Source organism: Eucyclogobius newberryi, unplaced genomic scaffold, assembly GCF_026437365.1.
Source record: "Eucyclogobius newberryi isolate DKJ021-1_F unplaced genomic scaffold, fEucNew1.0.hap1 SCAF_3, whole genome shotgun sequence".
NCBI classification, from domain to species: Eukaryota; Metazoa; Chordata; class Actinopteri; order Gobiiformes; family Gobiidae; genus Eucyclogobius; species Eucyclogobius newberryi.
Genome location: NW_027315945.1, coordinates 39,302,805 through 39,321,899, shown reverse-complemented (window position 1 = coordinate 39,321,899; position 19,095 = coordinate 39,302,805). Strand labels below are relative to the sequence as shown.

The 19,095-nt window shown below is 48.4% G+C and overlaps 1 protein-coding gene across 2 annotated transcripts; it reads right to left on the bottom strand.

Annotated features, from left to right (window-relative positions):
* Positions 1-14,361: 14,361 nt before the first annotated feature.
* LOC140374650 (apoptosis-associated speck-like protein containing a CARD) lies at positions 14,362-18,796 on the bottom strand. Of its 2 annotated transcripts, XR_011929099.1 has the most exons (5): positions 18,497-18,796; positions 17,942-18,016; positions 16,262-16,285; positions 15,320-15,714; positions 14,362-15,289 (listed from the first exon to the last, which is right to left on the bottom strand). XR_011929099.1 is itself a non-coding variant. In XM_072461607.1 (4 exons), the coding sequence occupies exons 1-4, from the start codon at positions 18,792-18,794 to the stop codon at positions 15,443-15,445; spliced, it is 669 nt and encodes a 222-aa protein (XP_072317708.1). In that variant the 5' UTR covers positions 18,795-18,796; the 3' UTR covers positions 14,362-15,442. The 2 variants fall into 2 exon arrangements, 1 of the variants encoding a protein (XP_072317708.1); XM_072461607.1 differs by having other exon boundaries at positions 14,362-15,714.
* Positions 18,797-19,095: the final 299 nt, after the last annotated feature.

Genomic DNA, 19,095 nt, shown 5'->3' with positions numbered 1-19,095 from the left:
TTCCACCTGATTTGCGCCGTTTCTCTGCGCACTTTGTCTTTAGTTTCGTTTTTGACCATAAGTCCCAGAGTGTCCCCCCCGCCCGGGTCCGAGGGTCCGGAGTTGTTGTTGTTGTTGTTGTTGTTTTATGGCGGTTGGCATCCGAGTGTTGCATTACCGCCAGACTTTGTTCCTCAGACTTTTCGTAGTTATTCCTCAGACTTTTCGTAGTCCTCAGACTGTCGTAGTCCGTAAAAGTACTCCTTCCATTGCTTTGGTGTTACAAAGCCCATGAGGTCATGATATGTCTTTGTGACTAGAATAGTTGTTGTTGTTTCAGAGACCAACCGGCTTTATTCCAGGGAGACTCTTCTTCATCTTCCTCTCCTTCTTTGACGTTCGGTGCTTCCACCGTACAGCTTTATTCTTTAGGCTTCATTCTATAGGCTTTAATATTTCCACTGATGTCGCTGCTTGGTAGCCGTGCGTCTTTGAGACTGGGCGAGGACAGGAGACCACCCCCACCCCCATCTCGTCACTCTGATCACTCTGACTCCCCACAAGCAGACCCCCATCACTCCGACTCCCATTTAGCGCCTTTAGCCTGTTTTCTATATCTGCCCAATCAAGCTCCTTTGTTCCAAGGAATCTCCCTGCAGCTTTAGCAATGATCCTGAACCTTTCAGTTCTGCTTTGAGTCTGAGCAGCACAGTTTACAACATCCACCATAAAGAGTACAAAATCCTCTCTATCCACAACCAGGGTATTCTCATTAATTCTGGAACCTGCACACTTGGGACCTCCACTCTTGAAACCTTCACACTTCTTGGGAGCCACGCTGGCCTCTCTCATTTCGCCCTGGCTGGGAGCAGCGCTGGCTCCTCTCTCTGTATTTACTCTAAACTCGTTACTTGAAACTTTCTTGACTGCATCTGCATAGGATATACCTTGAGAGACCTTAATTTTCTGCACCTCAGCAGCTCTTTTGCTAAACCTGCATCCCCCGTAGGCAGAGCTATGTTCTTCCCCAGAGTTACAGCACTTCAGTTTTGCTCCCACGTCACACTTCCCATACTCATGATCTCCTGCACATTTACCACACCTTTGCCTCCCTCTACAGACCGCTGCAATATGCCCAAAGCGCTGGCACTTAAAGCAACGCAGGGGCGGCGGAACATATGGCCTGACGCTATAGCACATGTACCCAATGAACACCTTACTAGGCAGGCACCTCCCTTCAAGTGTTACCATTACCGACAAGCTGTCACATCTTACCCCAGACCGGGTCACCTTCAAACGCCTAGCGTCCACCACCGTAACTCCCGTCAAATTCTCCTTAAATTCATCCACAGACGTCGCCGTAGGGACACCTACGATAACTCCTCTGACCGTGTTTCTTTCAGCATCAGACACAAGAATGTCCTTTCCACCCAGACGTTTAGTTCCAATCGCCTTCCGTTGCTGAGCCGCGTCCTTGCACACGACCAGCAGCGAGCCATCCCTAAGGACACTCGCACTCTTGATCACTCCCACAGCTACAGTTAGGCTCTTTGACAATACCACTGAATTCCACTCCTTAAAGGATGCACTATCCTGTGCAAGCTTTATGATCACCTTACAGTCTCTGCTCTCACTCCGGATATCAATTGCTTCAGCCTCATCCTGCTGCTCATTCCCAGAACCCTCGGACGAGCTAAGGGACTTTTTACGTTTCCGGGCACGTGCAGCCAGAAAAGGCTGCTCCTCCACGCCGTCCAGAACGTCTTCCATCCCCGATCCACTCTCCTCCGCCATCTCCCGTCTCTCCAGACCGGGTGTTGTCCCTCACCGGGTTGTTTCAGAGTGAGAGAGCGCGTGGGGGTCTTTTATGACCGCTGCAGGTCACGTGATGTGCGCCTGGAACCACAATTACTGATTTACTGTATCTGTCTGTGGAGGGGAGTGTGGGCGTCCCCAGAGCGCGTGTGCGTGCGTGAGTGCCCGTGCGTGCGTGAGCGCGTGTGCGTGCGTGAGTGCTGCTGCTGCTGCTGCTGCTGCTGCAGCTGCTGCTGCTGCTGCTGCTGCTGCTGCTGCTGCTGCTGCTGCTGCTGCTGCTGCTGCCGCCTACTGGAGATGTACGTCCCAGACTTTAGACTTTAGACTTTAGACTTTAGACTTTAGACTTTAGGCTTTAGACTTTAGGCTTTAGACTTTAGACTTGTTGTTGTTGTTGTTGTTTTATGGCGGTTGGCATCCAAGTGTTGCATTACCGCCAGACTTTATTGTTGTTGTTGTTGTTGTTGTTTTATGGCGGTTGGCATCCAAGTGTTGCATTACCGCCAGACTTTATTCCTCAGACTTTGTCGTAGTTGTTGTTGTTGTTGTTGTTTTATGGCGGTTGGCATCCGAGTGTTGCATTACCGCCAGACTTTATTCCTCAGACGTTTCGTAGTCCTCAGACTCTGTCGTAGTCCGTAAAAGTACTCCTTCCATTGCTTTGGCGTTACAAAGCCATGAGGTCATGATGTGTTTTTGTGACTAGAATAGTTGTTGTTGTTGTTGTTGTTGTTGTTGTTGTTGTTTTATGGCGGTTGGCATCCAAGTGTTGCATTACCGCCAGACTTTATTCCTCAGACTTTGTCGTAGTCCTCAGACTCTGTCGTAGTCCGTAAAAGTACTCCTTCCATTGCTTTGGTGTTACAAAGCCCATGAGGTCATGATATGTCTTTGTGACTAGAATAGTTGTTGTTGTTTCAGAGACCAACCGGCTTTATTCCAGGGAGACTCTTCTTCATCTTCCTCTCCTTCTTTGACGTTCGGTGCTTCCACCGTACAGCTTTATTCTTTAGGCTTCATTCTATAGGCTTTAATATGTCCACTGATGTCGCTGCTTGGTAGCCGTGCGTCTACGAGACTGGGCGAGGACAGGAGACCACCCCCACCCCCATCTCGTCACCCCGATCACCCCGACTCCCCACAAGCAGACCCCCATCACTCCGACTCCCATCCAGCGCCCCTAGCCCGTTTTCCATATCTGCCCAATCAAGCTCCCTTGCTCCAAGGAATCTCCCCGCAGCTTTAGCAACGATCCTGATCCCCTCAGCTCTGCCCTGAGTCTGAGCAGCACAGCCCACAACATCCACCATAAAGAGTACAAAATCCTCTCCATCCACAACCAGGGCATTCTCATCAATTCTGGAACCTGCACACCTGGGACCTCCACTCCTGAAACCTTCACACTTCTTGGGAGCCACGCTGGCCTTTCTCATTTCGCCCTGGCTGGGAGCAGCGCTGGCTCCCCTCTCTGTATTTACTCTAAACTCGCCACTTGAAACTCTCTTGACTGCATCTGCATAGGACACACCCCGAGAGACCTCCATCCTCTGCACCTCAGCAGCTCCTCTGCTAAACCTGCATCCCCCGAAGGCAGAGCCATGCTCTTCCCCACAGCTACAGCACCTCAGCTTTGCTCCCACGTCACATCTCCCACACTCGTGGTCTCCTGCACATCCACCACATCTCTGCCTCCCTCCACAGACCGCTGCAACATGCGCAAAGCGCTGGCACTCAAAGCAACGCAGGGGCGGCGGAACACACGGCCTGACGCTACAGCACATGTACCCAATGAACACCCCACTAGGCAGGCACCTCCCCTCAAGTGCCACCATCACCGACAAGCTGTCACATCCTACCCCAAACCGGGCCACCTTCAAACGCCCAGCGTCCACCACCGCAACTCCAGTCAAATTCTCCTCAACTTCATCCACAGACGTCGCCGCAGGGACACCTACGACAACTCCTCCGACCGTGCCTCTCTCAGCATCAGACACAAGAATGTCCTTTCCACCCAGACGTCCAATTCCAATCGCCTTCCGTTGCTGAGCCGCGTCCCCGCACACGACCAGCAGCGAGCCATCTCCAAGGACACTCGCACTCCCGATCACTCCCACAGCCACAGCCAGGCTCCTCGACAATGCCACTGAATTCCACTCCCTAAAGGATGCACTATCCTGTGCAAGCTCCACGATCACCCCACAGTCTCCGCTCTCACCCCGGACATCAACAGCCTCAGCCTCATCCTGCTGCTCATTCCCAGAACCCTCGGACGAGCCAAGGGACCCTCTACGTTTCCGGGCACGTGCAGGCAGAAAAGGCTGCTCCTCGACGCCGTCCAGAACGTCCTCCATCCCCGATCCACTCTCCTCCGCCATCTCCCGTCTCTCCAGACCGGGTGCCGAGCAAGGTCTCCTCACAGTGTAGCCAGACTTTATTCCTCAGTCCGTAAAAGTACTCTTTCCATTGCTTTGGTGTTAAAAAAGCCCATGAGGTCATGATATGTCTTTGTGACTAGAATAGTTGTTGTTGTTTCAGAGACCAACCGGCTTTATTCCAGGGAGACTCTTCTTCATCTTCCTCTCCTTCTTTGACGTTCGGTGCTTCCACCGTACAGCTTTATTCTTTAGGCTTTAGACTTTAGACTTTAGGCTTTAGGCTTTAGACTTTAGACTTTAGACTTTAGACTTTAGACTTTAGACTTTAGACTTTAGACTTTATTCTTTAAGCTTTAGACTTTATTATTTAGACTTCATTCTTTTTGCTGTGCTCTCATTGTTGTTGAATCTTAAATTGTTGGTTTGAGTTGGACAAAATAGGAAAAAACTAAGTCCAAATCAGTTTCCTCCTCACAAGAGTCACTTTTAATTTCATATTGTGGAACATTCCAGAGCAGAAACATCTCCATGGAGACGCACATAAAGGACACGGCCTGGCCTGAGGACTACGAAACGTGGCTGGCGGTAATCAACAACAACAACAGATGCAACACTTGGATGCCAACCGCTATTATTGTACAAAACTGTGAGGAGACCTTGCTCAACACCCGGTCTGGAGAGACGGGAGATGGCGGAGGAGAGTGGATCGGGGATGGAAGACGTTCTGGACGGCGTGGAGGAGCAGCCTTTTCTGCCTGCACGTGCCCGGAAACGTAAAAAGTCCCTTAGCTCGTCCGAGGGTTCTGGGAATGAGCAGCAGGATGAGGCTGAAGCTATTGATGTCCGGGGTGAGAGCAGAGACTGTAAGGTGATCATAAAGCTTGCACAGGATAGTGCATCCTTTAAGGAGTGGAATTCAGTGGCATTGTCAAAGAGCCTAACTGTAGCTGTGGGAGTGATCAAGAGTGCGAGTGTCCTTAGAGATGGCTTGCTGCTGGTCGTGTGCAAGGACGCGGCTCAGCAACGGAAGGCGATTGGAACTAAACGTCTGGGTGGAAAGGACATTCTTGTGTCTGATGCTGAAAGAAACACGGTCAGAGGAGTTATCGTAGGTGTCCCTACGGCGACGTCTGTGGATGAAGTTAAGGAGAATTTGACGGGAGTTACGGTGGTGGACGCTAGGCGTTTGAAGGTGACCCGGTCTGGGGTAAGATGTGACAGCTTGTCGGTAATGGTAACACTTGAAGGGAGGTGCCTGCCTAGTAAGGTGTTCATTGGGTACATGTGCTATAGCGTCAGGCCATATGTTCCGCCGCCCCTGCGTTGCTTTAAGTGCCAGCGCTTTGGGCATATTGCAGCGGTCTGTAGAGGGAGGCAAAGGTGTGGTAAATGTGCAGGAGATCATGAGTATGGGAAGTGTGACGTGGGAGCAAAACTGAAGTGCTGTAACTGTGGGGAAGAACATAGCTCTGCCTACGGGGGATGCAGGTTTAGCAAAAGAGCTGCTGAGGTGCAGAAAATTAAGGTCTCTCAAGGTATATCCTATGCAGATGCAGTCAAGAAAGTTTCAAGTAACGAGTTTAGAGTAAATACAGAGAGAGGAGCCAGCGCTGCTCCCAGCCAGGGCGAAATGAGAAAGGCCAGCGTGGCTCCCAAGAAGTGTGAAGGTTTCAAGAGTGGAGGTCCCAAGTGTGCAGGTTCCAGAATTAATGAGAATACCCTGGTTGTGGATAGAGAGGATTTTGTACTCTTTATGGTGGATGTTGTAAACTGTGCTGCTCAGACTCAAAGCAGAACTGAAAGGTTCAGGATCATTGCTAAAGCTGCAGGGAGATTCCTTGGAACAAAGGAGCTTGATTGGGCAGATATAGAAAACAGGCTAAAGGCGCTAAATGGGAGTCGGAGTGATGGGGGTCTGCTTGTGGGGAGTCAGAGTGATCAGAGTGACGAGATGGGGGTGGGGGTGGTCTCCTGTCCTCGCCCAGTCTCAAAGACGCACGGCTACCAAGCAGCGACATCAGTGGAAATATTAAAGCCTATAGAATGAAGCCTAAAGAATAAAGTTGTACGGTGGAAGCACTGAACGTCAAAGAAGGAGAGGAAGATGAAGAAGAGTCTCCCTGGAATAAACCCGGTTGTTGTTGTTGTTGTTGTTGTTGTTTTATGGCGGTTGGCATCCGAGTGTTGCATTACCGCCAGACTTTATTCCTCAGACGTTTCGTAGTCCTCAGACTCTGTCGTAGTCCGTAAAAGTACTCCTCCCATTGCTTTGGCGTACAAAGCCCATGAGGTCATGATGTGTTTTTGTGACTAGAATAGTTGTTGTGTCAGAGACCAACCGGCCCTATTCCAGGGAGACTCCTCCCCACCTTCCTCGCCCTCCTTGACGCTCGGTTAGAAGTCCTTCTTCCATCACTTTGGCGTTTCTAGGCCCACGAAGTCCAAGCGCGTTAGGACATCCTCTTGCTCCTCATCCTCGGCTCAGTCTCCAACACCCCCCACCTCTATAAACGTTTACCCAGCCCTGTGCTACATAAGTAAGCAACCACAGCCTGACACAAACCCTGTGACTGGATCGCCAGAACGTTCCGCAGATTGAACTCCCGCCCATTATTCCGAAACCACAAGGCCAACCCGGCCCTTTCCCTATCATAAGCCTCACAGCAAATCAGCACATGCTCGACAGTCTCTGGCACCTGACAGTGACCACACAGACCGGTCGGATGTTTGCCTATCCTACTCAGTGACCAATTGAGTCCAGTATGGCCAATCCTCATGCGGGCGAAGGCCCTTTCCTCCCACGCGTTCCTGCCCATAGACCCGCAAGGACCCACACTACCCTGTATGTGATAGAGATGCCGTCCAGTAACACAGTGGCTCCAAAATTCCTGCCAAAGGCCGACCACATGACTCTTGATAACGGGCTTGATTTCAGACTTGCCCAACTCAACCGCCACATCAATTGATGGCCGCCGAAGGGAACGTTTAGCCAGTGCATCAGCCATTTCGTTACCATCCACCCCCACATGCGCAGGGACCCAAATGAAGGAAACCCTCACATCCTTCCTGGACAGGGAGAGCATCAGACAGAAGATGCCATTCAACACATCCTGTCTGCAATCCGATTTCCCAGATTTAATGCTTTGCAATGCAGAAAGGCTGTCAGAGGCCACCACAATGCCGCAACACTGCAAAGCAGATTCCGCCCATTCCAACGCCAACCGTATCGCTATGAGTTCCGACGTGAAAACAGAAAGGCGATCTGTCAACCTCTTCTTGACCGCTAGCCCCAGGTCAGGCACAAAATAAGCGGCGCCAGTACGCCCACTCTCAGGATCCCTAGACCCGTCGGTATAAATAAACACATCACCTGAGTGCTTATCGATGATCGCTTGAACGGCAAACTGCGGTGCCCTCCCAGCGACTCCTCTAAGCTTGCCATGCAAGCTAACATCAACAGGAGCCGGGACAAACTTCCACGGAGCTATAGCAGACAAAGCCACCGACGGGCTCACACGCAGATCACCAACCCCCGCAAGCCGCGCCTTCGCATTTCCTACCTGGCTGAAAACCATACCGCCAGCCTCACTCTGCCCCCCATCAACCCTGAGAAAGTCCCTCACCGGGTGAGAGCTCGTATGACCTTGCACATTCACCCAGTAAGCCAACAGAAGTTCTAGCCTCCGGCGCCGTAACGGCAATTCCCCCAACTCAACCTGCAGCGTCGAGACAGGGGAGGTCCTAAAAGCCCTACAGCAGATGCGCAAGGCCTGGGCTTGCTCCACATCAAGCTTCTTTAAGTTAGTCTCAGCCGCAGACATGTAGGCTATACAGCCATAATCAATAGCCGCCCTCATGACGGCCCGATAAATACCCAGGAGCGACCTTCTGCTGGCCCCCCAGTCCTGGCCGGATAGACAACGAAGCAAGTTATTCACCCTTTTGCATTTACCACTGACCTCATCAATGTGCCGACGCCAACTAAGCCTCTCGTCAAAGGTGACCCCCAAGAACCTCACCTCCCTGACCTGTTCGAGCACCTGCCCATGCAGTCGAAGGGAGACGTCCCTATGCCCATTGAAGAAACAGATCACTTGAGACTTCCGTACGGACAGTTTAAACCCCCACTTCAGGGTCCACTGCTCCACCTGCTGTATTGCCCTTTGCAGTTTCGCCTCGTAAAACCGGAGATTCCTCCCTCTCACCCATAGAGCGCCATCGTCAGCATAAAGGCTCCTCCCAACAGACCCATCCACGTCGTCAAAGATGTCCTTAATCATAACATTGAACAAGATAGGGCTACACACACTCCCCTGCGGGATCCCATTCTCCACCCCATAGACCCCAGAGTAAGCAGCGCCCACTCTGGTTTGGATACGCCGGCCAGACAGAAAGCTCCGGACCCAGTTAAACAGTTTACCCTTCACACCACACTTCCGCAGCTTAATGAGGAGCCCATCCTTCCAAACCATATCGTACGCCTTCTCCACATCAAAGAGCACCGCAATAACCTTTTCTTTCTGAGCCCTGGCCAGCTGGATATCAGATTCCAAACACAACACGGAATCCATGGTGTTCCTGCCCCTACGGAAACCACTCTGGTGCGCAGGAAGCAAACCCCGACTCTCCAAGAAGTAATCCAACCGCTCGGTAACCATGCGCTCCATCGTTTTCCCGAGCTGCGACGTCAAGGCAATCGGCCTATAACTTGAAGGGTCAGACGCTGGCCTACCCGGCTTCAGAACCGGCACCACCGTAGACTGTTTCCACGCAGATGGAACACAACCTGAATCCCAAACACGGTTGAAAAGACCCAGGACTAGCCCAAGCGTGTCATCAGTCAAATGAGAGAGCATGTCATAGCACACCTCATCTCTACCCGGGGCTGTCTGTTTCGCCTTAGAAAGTGCTCTCCTTAGCTCAAACAAACTAAACGGAAGGTCAAGGTCATCTTGAGTCGAAGGCTGGTGCCCAATCAGCTCAGAATTCTGGGCCAAAGTACTCTCCCTGTAGTGCCTTTCCGCAGGTGAGAGATTGTCAGAGCTGTGCACCGACACAAAGGTGCTGGCCAACAGTTCAGCTTTGTCAACGTCGCTGACTGCTTCAACACCATTCAGTACTAGGACCGGGGTCCCATGACGGCGCTCAACCCCATGCATCCGCTTAATCATCCCCCAAACATCCCCGAGACGCGTTTCTCTCCCAATTTTGGAACAATACCGCCTCCAATAGGCACTCTTGGCCGTTCTTACAGTTTTCCGCACAACAGCGCGGGCCCTCTTGTAGTCAATGAGGGCACCCTCAGTGTGGGCAACCCTTAGCCGGCGAAACGCCGCATTTCTCGCCCTAACAGCATGACCACATGCTTCAGTCCACCACGGCACCCGCTTCCTATGTCCACTACCACCACTCTTAGGAATCGTGCCTACCGCTGACTGCGTGATGAGCGAGACAATTGCACTATTGAGATCATCCACCTGAGTCAATCCTCCTTCCTGCAGAACCCTAGAACCATCATCAGCTTTCCTCAGGAAAGCCCCCCAGTTCGCCCTTGCCAACTGCCACCTCTGGATCCTCGTCCCCCTGACCACACAGCTCCCAAAGCCAATCACGGTGCGGACTAGATAGTGATCGCTACCAAAAGAAAGATTACCAAGAACCTCCCAACTACAAACACCAGCTAACTCCTTGGACACAAGTGTAAGATCTATTGCACTTTCCGCACCGGTCCCCATATCATAGCGGGTCCCACCCCCATCATTCAGACAAACCAACTCCCTTCGATTGATAAAACCCTCTACCACCTGCCCATGCCTATCGGTACCACTACCGCCCCACAAAGCGCTATGCGCATTAAAATCCCCACACCACACGGCCTTTCCCCGAACATCCTTACCGATACTATGCAAGGACTCTAACGTTAACTCACCACACGGATTATAAAGGTTAACCACAGTAACAGCTTCACCACCCAGCCAGACCCTCACCGCCAGGGCCTCCGGCGCTTTACTCACACTGACAACAACGTAATTTAGGTCATCTCGGACAAACACAGCCACACCTCCGCCTCTACCCTGCTCCCTATCATTCCTAACACACACATACCCTTGTATCCCAAAACCCCACCTAGGTCGTAACCAAGTCTCCTGCACGCACATAACGTGAGTCTTGTTCAACAAGGTAGAGACAAAATGCTTAAATTCCTGGCCATTAGCACGAAGACTACGCGCATTCCATTGCAAGACAACCACCGCCATTATGAGCCCCCGGAACCTGACGGCGCATCGGGAGCCCCCCCACTCCCACTGCCAGAATGGGGCAGGGCGCCCTCCCGCAGCGCATCCTCTATCTCCGTCCACTCGGGGCCCCCAGCTCCAAAGTACTTCCCTGCAGCCTTAGCGATGATCTTAGTCTTTTCGGATCTCTTCTTGGTTTGCCCAGTACAGTTAATCACTTCCACTATAAAGAGGAAGAAATCTTTCCTCTTCACAACCAGTACATCCTCCGCACCCACAGGGCCTCTGCCCGTGGAAGGCACACTCACAGGCATCCCAGTGAGGACCTCCCCCTGGCCGCGGGCAACGCTGCCCCCTCCCCTGTCGCCTAGGACACCAGCAGCACTGGCAGCCCCCACTGCATCCACCGTCACCTGACTACCAGACACCTTCTTGACCGCATCCGCGTAGGATATGCCTTGAGAGGCCCTAACTTTTTGCACCTCAGCAGCCCTCTTGCTGAACACGCATCCCCCGTAGGCAGAGCTATGCTCTCCCCCACAGTTACAGCACTTGAGTTTTGCTCCGTCGTCACACTTCCCATACTCGTGGTCTCCTGCACATTTACCACACCTTTGCCTCCCTCTACAGACCGCTGCAATATGCCCAAAGCGCTGGCACTTGAAGCAACGCAGGGGCGGCAGAACATATGGGCGTACGCCATAGCGCATGTACCCAACGCACACCACACGAGGCAGGATCCCACCTTCAAATCTAATCATTATCGACAGGCTGTCACACCTTACCCCATCCCGGGTCATCTTCAACCGCCTAGCATCCACCACCTTAGCTCCAGTCAAATTCTCCTTTATGTCATCCACAGATGTCGTCGTAGGGACGCCTACTATAACTCCCCTAACCGTGCCTCTTACAGCATCAGACACAAGAATGTCCTTCCCCCCCAGAGACTTAGCTTCAATCGCCTTCCTTTGCTGAGCCACGTCCTTGCACACGACCAGCAGCGAGCCATCCCTAAGGACACTCGCATGCTTGACCACTCCCACAGCTACAGTCAGGCTCCTTGTCAACGCCATCGGATCCCACCCCTTAAAGGACGCATTATCCTGCGCGAGCTTTATGAACACCTTACACTCTGAACTCACATCCCCGACATCTGCAACCCCCTCGCCCTGCTCCTCACTGAGAGAGCCCTCCATAGACGAGCAAGAAGACGCCCCACGCTGCACAGGATCAGTGGCTCCAGGGGGGTCCTCCCCGCTGTTCATATCGTCACCGACCAGGTCACGCTTCCTCTTCTTCTTCCCCGTCATACGGACCGAGGCGTTCCTCTATGTTGCCGTAATATCCAAACTGTTGTCGTTGTTGTTTTTTATGGCAGTTGGCATCCAAGTGCACGAGGTATTGGTCTCTGAAACAACAACACCTATTCTAGTCACAAAGACATATCATGACCTCATGGGCTTTGTAACACCAAGGCAATGGAAGGAGTACTTTTACGGACTACGACAGAGTCTGAGGACTACGACAAAGTCTGAGGAATAAAGTCTGGCGGTAATGCAACACTTGGATGCCAACCGCCATAAAACAACAACAACAACAACAACAGTGGAGGCGTTTATGGTGTGGTGATGATAGATGGCAGCGTCATCGCGTGTGGCTCGTTGGTCTAGGGCAGGGGTGTCCAAACTTTTTTCACCAAGGGCCGCAATTTGAAACTTAAACGGGGCAGAGGGCCACAAACAACTTGACAATGTCCAATTTGTTGAATGACAAAGTGAATCATTTGAATTTTGGATTTGACGTAATTGCGATGAGCCTCCACACCTTTAAGGAGACCTAGAATATTAATATTAGGTTGGTATAACGTCAATATGCCTGAATTTTCCCAATTTCACAGTAAAAAGTACTACTTTTTGTTGTTTGGGCCGACATAGCAGGGAGCTGGAGGGCCAACAAAAATTGGTTTAAGGGCCGCATTTGGCCCCCAGGCCCTAGTTTGGACATGCCTGGTCTAGGGGTATGATTCTCGCTTAGGGTGCGAGACGTCCCTCAAATCCCGGAGGAGCCCGAAGGGGATGTATTGCTTCAGGTTCTTCCGAGAAATAACTCACGGAGAATACCTTCTTTTGAACAACGACAGGACAAATCACACTAACCTCCGTGGCCCTCTGCGGCCCCCTGGGGCCCCGGGACGCCCGGAGGAACTGGAGGAAGCGTCTGGGGAGAGGGAGGAGATCACACACTCAAGCTTGTTTAAACAATATGAATTTCGTCTGGAGGTTTCGACTTTCATCCAAGAGTCATTCTCATTTTGCGAATGGAACAAAGATTTTTAATGTTATCAATATTATTATTAGGCCCGAGCGCCTCAAGCTGGCGAGAGGCCTCTTAGTTCCGTAAGGCCGTGTGAAGCACGGCTGCGAAAGTGCGCGTGAAATCGAGCGCAAAGTGCTCGCCCACTTCCAAACACTCACTAACTCCTCCCTCATGCTCGCCCCGTGAATACCAATTAGTAGTAGGAAAATGGAACATTACCGTTGTAAACGGGCGAAGCCCGTGCAAAAGTGCGCACTAAAAGAGCGCTTTACATTGGGTCGTCATCCCCTTATAAAGCACTTGTTTGTGCTCAGTAGCTCACGAATACGTTCCATCTCTTGCATGTTCTGTTCATATAAACATGTGATGCAAAAAATTTACATTATTACTGTATAGAGGGCCAAAAAAAAAACTGTGTGCAGCCCACTCAAAATTAACGAAAGTACCAGTCAGTGACCAGGGACCCACACCATGAGGTAGGAAAGCGCGAGCGCTTGTATAGACTAATGTATAGTTTATGATATTTGAAAACTGGGAAACATTGTTTTTCGCATCGGAATATTCGGGACCGACCCCCCTATTTTTCATCCAGTGAACATTGACGAAAAGTCACAAAAATTTGCACACCTCTAAAAAATTGTGCTACTCTACATTCTGGCTATCTTCCTTTTCTATAATTTAAAAAAATTGGCGCGTCAGCGCCCCCAAATGTACCAAAAAAATGCATTGAGAGATAGGATATGACCCAAAAAAAAATCTGGTCGTAGAATGATGAAATTTGGCGCAGAGGTAGATGGTGACAAGAGAAGTAAAAAATATTAATACGGCAACGCCGTCCGCCCAACCAAATGTCAGCCATATTGGATCAAAATTTGCAAAGCATGTCTCTGGAGTTTTTTCAAATGTCGTACTTTTACGAACTCCTCTCAGGGCGTTGGCCCTAAAAAGCTGAAATTTGTTGAAAATTGTGCTGAGGAGTGGGACATCAAAAGTTATTCAAATGACTTTGATATCTGTCACGGTCTAGAATTTCAGAAATTTCCCAAATTTTAAATTTGCTGCCGTTTGCACAGATAAAGTCCAAATGGCATGAAATTAGAATCAGTTGTTAAACTCTTTGCCCTAAACCTAGTTGAAGTGAAATAAATAAATTAATTATTAAATTAACAGAGTGAAATAACATTTTCTATGGAGGGTAAAATGTTTAGTTTTGCGAAATTTTACAAAATTTGGCACAAAATTCAATTTTGGCATCTCGATATAAAAAGTCAATGAGACCTATGTCATATTTATTACGGCGTAGCCGTAGCGATGACAGAAACCTCCCATCTCATTCCAATGGGGAAATTGCCAGATCTTTGACATTTGAACACTTTATACTTTTACAAACTTTTCCAAGGCCCTATTAACTTGAAATTTAACTTGAAAACCTTCAGCCGATCATTGCCGCTTGCGGCTATAATTAATATTATCAATATGATTATATATTATCACTATTATTACATATTATCACTATTATCAAGCTCAGAGTGAAGCTCGTTTTCTGCTCCTCATTTGAAACGACCTCATGTAAACGGCCATTAACTTTTCATAGATTTATTACGGACTTTATCAAAACTTTATTGCATATTTTCAACCAGTCACAGTTTATTAAATGTATAAAACCCTTTAAAAAGTGTATTTCCATAAATACATTTAAAATATTAAAAAAATATATATGAAAAACTATTTCATTGTCGAAATTATTCCTCCTGAGGTTAAAACCAGACGTGAGATGTTTCAGTTCAGACTCCACCAGAGAAGATGTGAAGATGACTCTGTTTCCTTCTTTGCCACAGGGAGGCGCTGTTGGCTCAGATTTAGAGTTTGTGACTTTGGCTTTGCAGCACCGCCAATATATTTATGAAGACAGGAGAAGGTCCAACCCTCCTTCTCCCTCAGGTCAGATGGTCAGACCTTCTCCTTCTCCCTCAGGTCAGATGGTCAGACCTTCTCCTCCCTCAGGTCAGATGGTCAGACCTGCTCCTTCTCCCTCAGGTCAGATGGTCAGACCTGCTCCTTCTCCCTCAGGTCAGATGGTCAGACCTGCTCCTCCCTCAGGTCAGATGGTCAGACCTTCTCCTCCCTCAGGTCAGACGGTCAGACCTTCTCCTTCTCCCTCAGGTCAGATGGTCAGACCTCCTTCTCCCTCAGGTCAGATGGTCAGACCTCCTTCTCCCTCAGGTCAGATGGTCAGACCTGCTCCTTCTCCCTCAGGTCAGATGGTCAGACCTACTCCTTCTCCCTCAGGTCAGATGGTCAGACCTTCTCCTTCTTCCTCAGGTCAGATGGTCAGACCTTCTCCTTCTTCCTCAGGTCAGATGGTCAGACCTTCTCCTTCTCCCTCAGGTCAGATGGTCAGACCTTCTCCTTCTTCCTCAGGTCAGATGGTCAGACCTGCTCCTTCTCCCTCAGGTCAGATGGTCAGACCTTCTCCGTCTCCCTCAGGTCAGATGGTCAGACCTTATCCTTCTCCCTCAGGTCAGATGGTCAGACCTTCTCCTTCTCCCTCAGGTCAGATGGTCAGACCTTCTCCTCCCTCAGGTCAGATGGCCAGACCTTCTCCTTCTCCCTCAGGTCAGATGGTCAGACCTTCTCCTCCCTCAGGTCAGATGGTCAAACCTTCTCCGTCTCCCTCAGGTCAGATGGTCAGACCGTCTCCTTCTCCCTCAGGTCAGATGGTCAGACCTTCTCCTTCTTCCTCAGGTCCTCCATCAGATACTCCTCTTCCTCCTCCAGCGCAGTCAGGAGCAGGTCTTTGCTGCGTTCTCCTCCAGACTTCAGAGGTCCGCTGTACAAGAACCTGATCTGCTCCTGTTTGGTGCTGATCTTTCGGACCTCATCGTACTGCTCCTGCCCCAGAACCTTGTGGTGCAGCAGCAGGTCCAGGATGGGGTTTATGTTGCTGACTCGGTCAGTCAGTTCTTTGCGATGTCTGTCCACAAAGTGTTCCTCTGAGGAGAGAGAGAAAGGGTCAGTCTTCACCTCAAGCTGAGAACCTCATCTCTCTTTTCAAGATTGAACTTGAGCTCAAAAATGTCATTAAATGTGACTAAAGAAAGAATTAAAAAGTGATCAACATCCGGCTGGATTAAGCCGCTTTGGCTTAAGGTTTAGAACAGTGGTGGGCAAACTACGGCCCGCGGGCCACATCCGGCCCGCCGGGCCTTTCAATCTGGCCCGCCAAGCTTGTCCAAGTAATAGTAAGTAAAAAAAAAAAATCTTCTTTCCTTTTTTTGCCCTCAGGCATCTGTCTGCACTTGTATCCTTAATAAATATGACGTGAAATGAATTAAATAAAAGATTTAGCCTATATTGGACAGAAAAGTGATATTTTATTTGATTTTCATTTTGGGATTTATTTTTTTTTTCTTCACACCAATGATCGCAGGCCGGCCCTCCAATACTTGCCTTGATTCGAATATGGCCCTCGGAGGAAAATAATTGCCCACCACTGGTTTAGAACATCTCTACAAAAGCAGAAGGTAAAAATGTTCTTACTCTTGGCGGGTTCAGCCGAGGCTCCTGGAACAAAGAAACAAGAGTTTATTTAAGATTCTCAGGACGCCGACAATTAAGATCTGAAATACAGTTAGGTCCTCGTACAGCTTTGAATATGAAACTATGATGCGTGTGTAATGTTTCTACAGTGTAATGTTTTTACAGTGTAATGTTTTTACAGTGTAATGTTTCTACAGTGTAATGTTTCTACAGTGTAATGTTTTTACAGTGTAATGTTTCTACAGTGTAATGTTTCTACAGTGTAATTAAGATGTTTTTACAGTGTAATGTTTTTACAGTGTAATGTTTCTACAGTGTAATGTTTCTACAGTGTAATGTTTTTACAGTGTAATGTTTCTACAGTGTAATGTTTTTACAGTGTAATGTTTCTACAGTGTAATGTTTTTACAGTGTCATGTTTTACAGTGTCATGTTTTTACAGTGTCATGTTTCTACAGTGTCATGTTTTTATAGTGTCATGTTTCTACAGTGTCATGTTTTTACAGTGTAATTATAATGTTTTTACAGTGTCATGTTTTTACAGTGTCATGTTTTTACAGTGTCATGTTTCTACAGTGTCATGTTTTTACAGTGTCATGTTTCTACAGTGTCATGTTTTTACAGTGTCATGTTTTTACAGTCTAATTATAATGTTTTTACAGTGTCATGTTTTTACAGTGTCATGTTTTTACAGTGTAATTATAATGTTTTTACAGTGTCATGTTTCTACAGTGTCATGTTTTTACAGTGTCGTGTCTTTACAGTGTCGTGTTTTTACAGTGTCATGTTTCTACAGTGTCATGTTTTTACAGTGTAATTATAATGTTTTTACAGTGTCATGTTTTTACAATGTCATGTTTCTACAGTGTCATGTTTTTTTACAGTGTAATGTTTTTACAGTGTAATTATAATGTTTTTACAGTGTCATGTTTTTACAGTGTCATGTTTTTACAGTGTCGTGTTTCTACAGTGTCGTGTTTTTACAGTGTCGTGTTTCTACAGTGTCGTGTTTTTACAGTGTTGTGTTTTTACAGTGTCGTGTTTTTACAGTGTCGTGTTTTTACAGTGTCGTGTTTTTACAGTGTCGTGTTTTTACAGTGTCGTGTTTTTACAGTGTCGTGTTTTTACAGTGTCGTGTTTTTACAGTGTTGTGTTTTTACAGTGTCGTGTTTTTACAGTGTCGTGTTTTTACAGTGTAATTATAATGTTTTTACAGTGTCATGTTTTTACAGTGTAAAAACACGACACTGTAAAAACATGACACTGTAAAAACATGACACTGTAAAAACACGACACTGTAAAAACATTACACTGTAGAAACACTACAGTGTAATGTTTTTACAGTGTAATTATAATGTTTCTACAGTGTAATGTTTTTACAGTGTAATGTTTCTACAGTGTAATGTTTCTACAGTGTAATTAAGATGTTTTTACAGTGTAATGTTTTTACAGTGTAATGTTTCTACAGTGTAATGTTTCTACAGTGTAATGTTTTTACAGTGTAATGTTTTTACAGTGTAATGTTTCTACAGTGTAATGTTTTTACAGTGTAATGTTTTTACAGTGTAATGTTTCTACAGTGTCGTGTTTTTACAGTACAAATGACATTGATTTGACGTAAATCAACTAAAATGATGATATTCTGGTGTAAAATGCCGTGTTTAGTGGTGCAGTTCTCACCTGAAGCCGCTGGGGGGCGCTCTGGGCCCGCGGGCCGCGGTGGAGCAGGTTTTGTCCAGACTTTGGCCTCTTCAGCTGAAAACAAGAACGTGCAAAACATGATTCTTCTAAACCAAGAACAAAGAGCACAAAATATTGATATTAAATATTTAATGTCATGTGGCTTCTGGGCTCTATTTTACACTAGACTATTTACTCATAAATATTAGGCCTAAACTCGGTCCAAATGAATTCGCACAAAGAGTAAAGATGAAGAAAGTAAAACGTAAAGTCACGTCTGAAAAGTACAAAATCTATAATGTTTGTGTTTCAAGTCAAGAGACTTTTGTAAACTGGGTCAAAACATCTGGATGTTACGCAAAGAACTCGAAAGTGAAAGTACTACACGGACAAAAGTACTACATGGTACCTAATAGATCCATGCACGGTACACACCAGCACGGATTAAAGTACTACACGGATTAAAGTACTACACGGATTAAAGTACTACACGTTACACTTCAGCGGCTCGGTGCACGTGACCGCGCCGCTGGTGCGTAAAAGGCGCGCGCTCACCCAGATCCTCCGCGGCCTCGGTGCAGCCCACGGCCCGCAGCAGCTCCAGCGTCACCTCCACGGCTCTCCTGGAGAACGCTTCCACCAGGAGGTCCGCCAGCTCCCGGGGCCCCGTCCCGTCCACATGGGCCCGTCTGAGGCGCGGGCCGTCCCCCCTCCTCTCCCGCAGACGGACCCGGAATGTGTCGAGCTTCTCCGGGCTCAGATCCTGCAGAGCCTCGGCGATGATGATCCGGGCCATTGTCTCAGGCCGGGACGCGTCTTCACGGTCTAATGGGGCCCTCACCTTCCGGGACATCGGCCTACAGACGCAGAGGGCGGGGCCAGTAGGAAATCTGATCCTCTCCAAACTGTACTCCGTGTTTCAAGTGTGAACCAGAGAAGAGTTTATTGTGTCAAAGAAAGAAAGAAAAACAAATCCTCCAACACGAGACACGACCTGAAGAGAAAGAATGATTCATGTGTAATTCAGACAAAACAAGAGAAAACCAGGAGCGTTTTATTTCATTTGTTTTTTGCAATTTGTTGCTTCAAAAACACGACTTAATGTCAGTTCAGTTTAAACCTGGCTTTGGTTTGCACTTTCACTGCTTTAGGTT

Bases quoted from the DNA above. Each gene is read 5' to 3' on its own strand.
- LOC140374650 (XM_072461607.1), bottom strand. From the start codon at position 18,794: ATGTCCCGGAAGGTGAGGGCCCCATTAGACCGTGAAGACGCGTCCCGG. The intron at 18,017-18,496 runs GTGAGCGCGCGC...TCTTGTTTTCAG, and splicing joins CGAGGCCGCGGAGGATCTGG to CTGAAGAGGCCAAAGTCTGG. The intron at 15,715-16,261 runs GTAAGAACATTT...CTCTCTCCTCAG, and splicing joins CTCGGCTGAACCCGCCAAGA to AGGAACACTTTGTGGACAGA.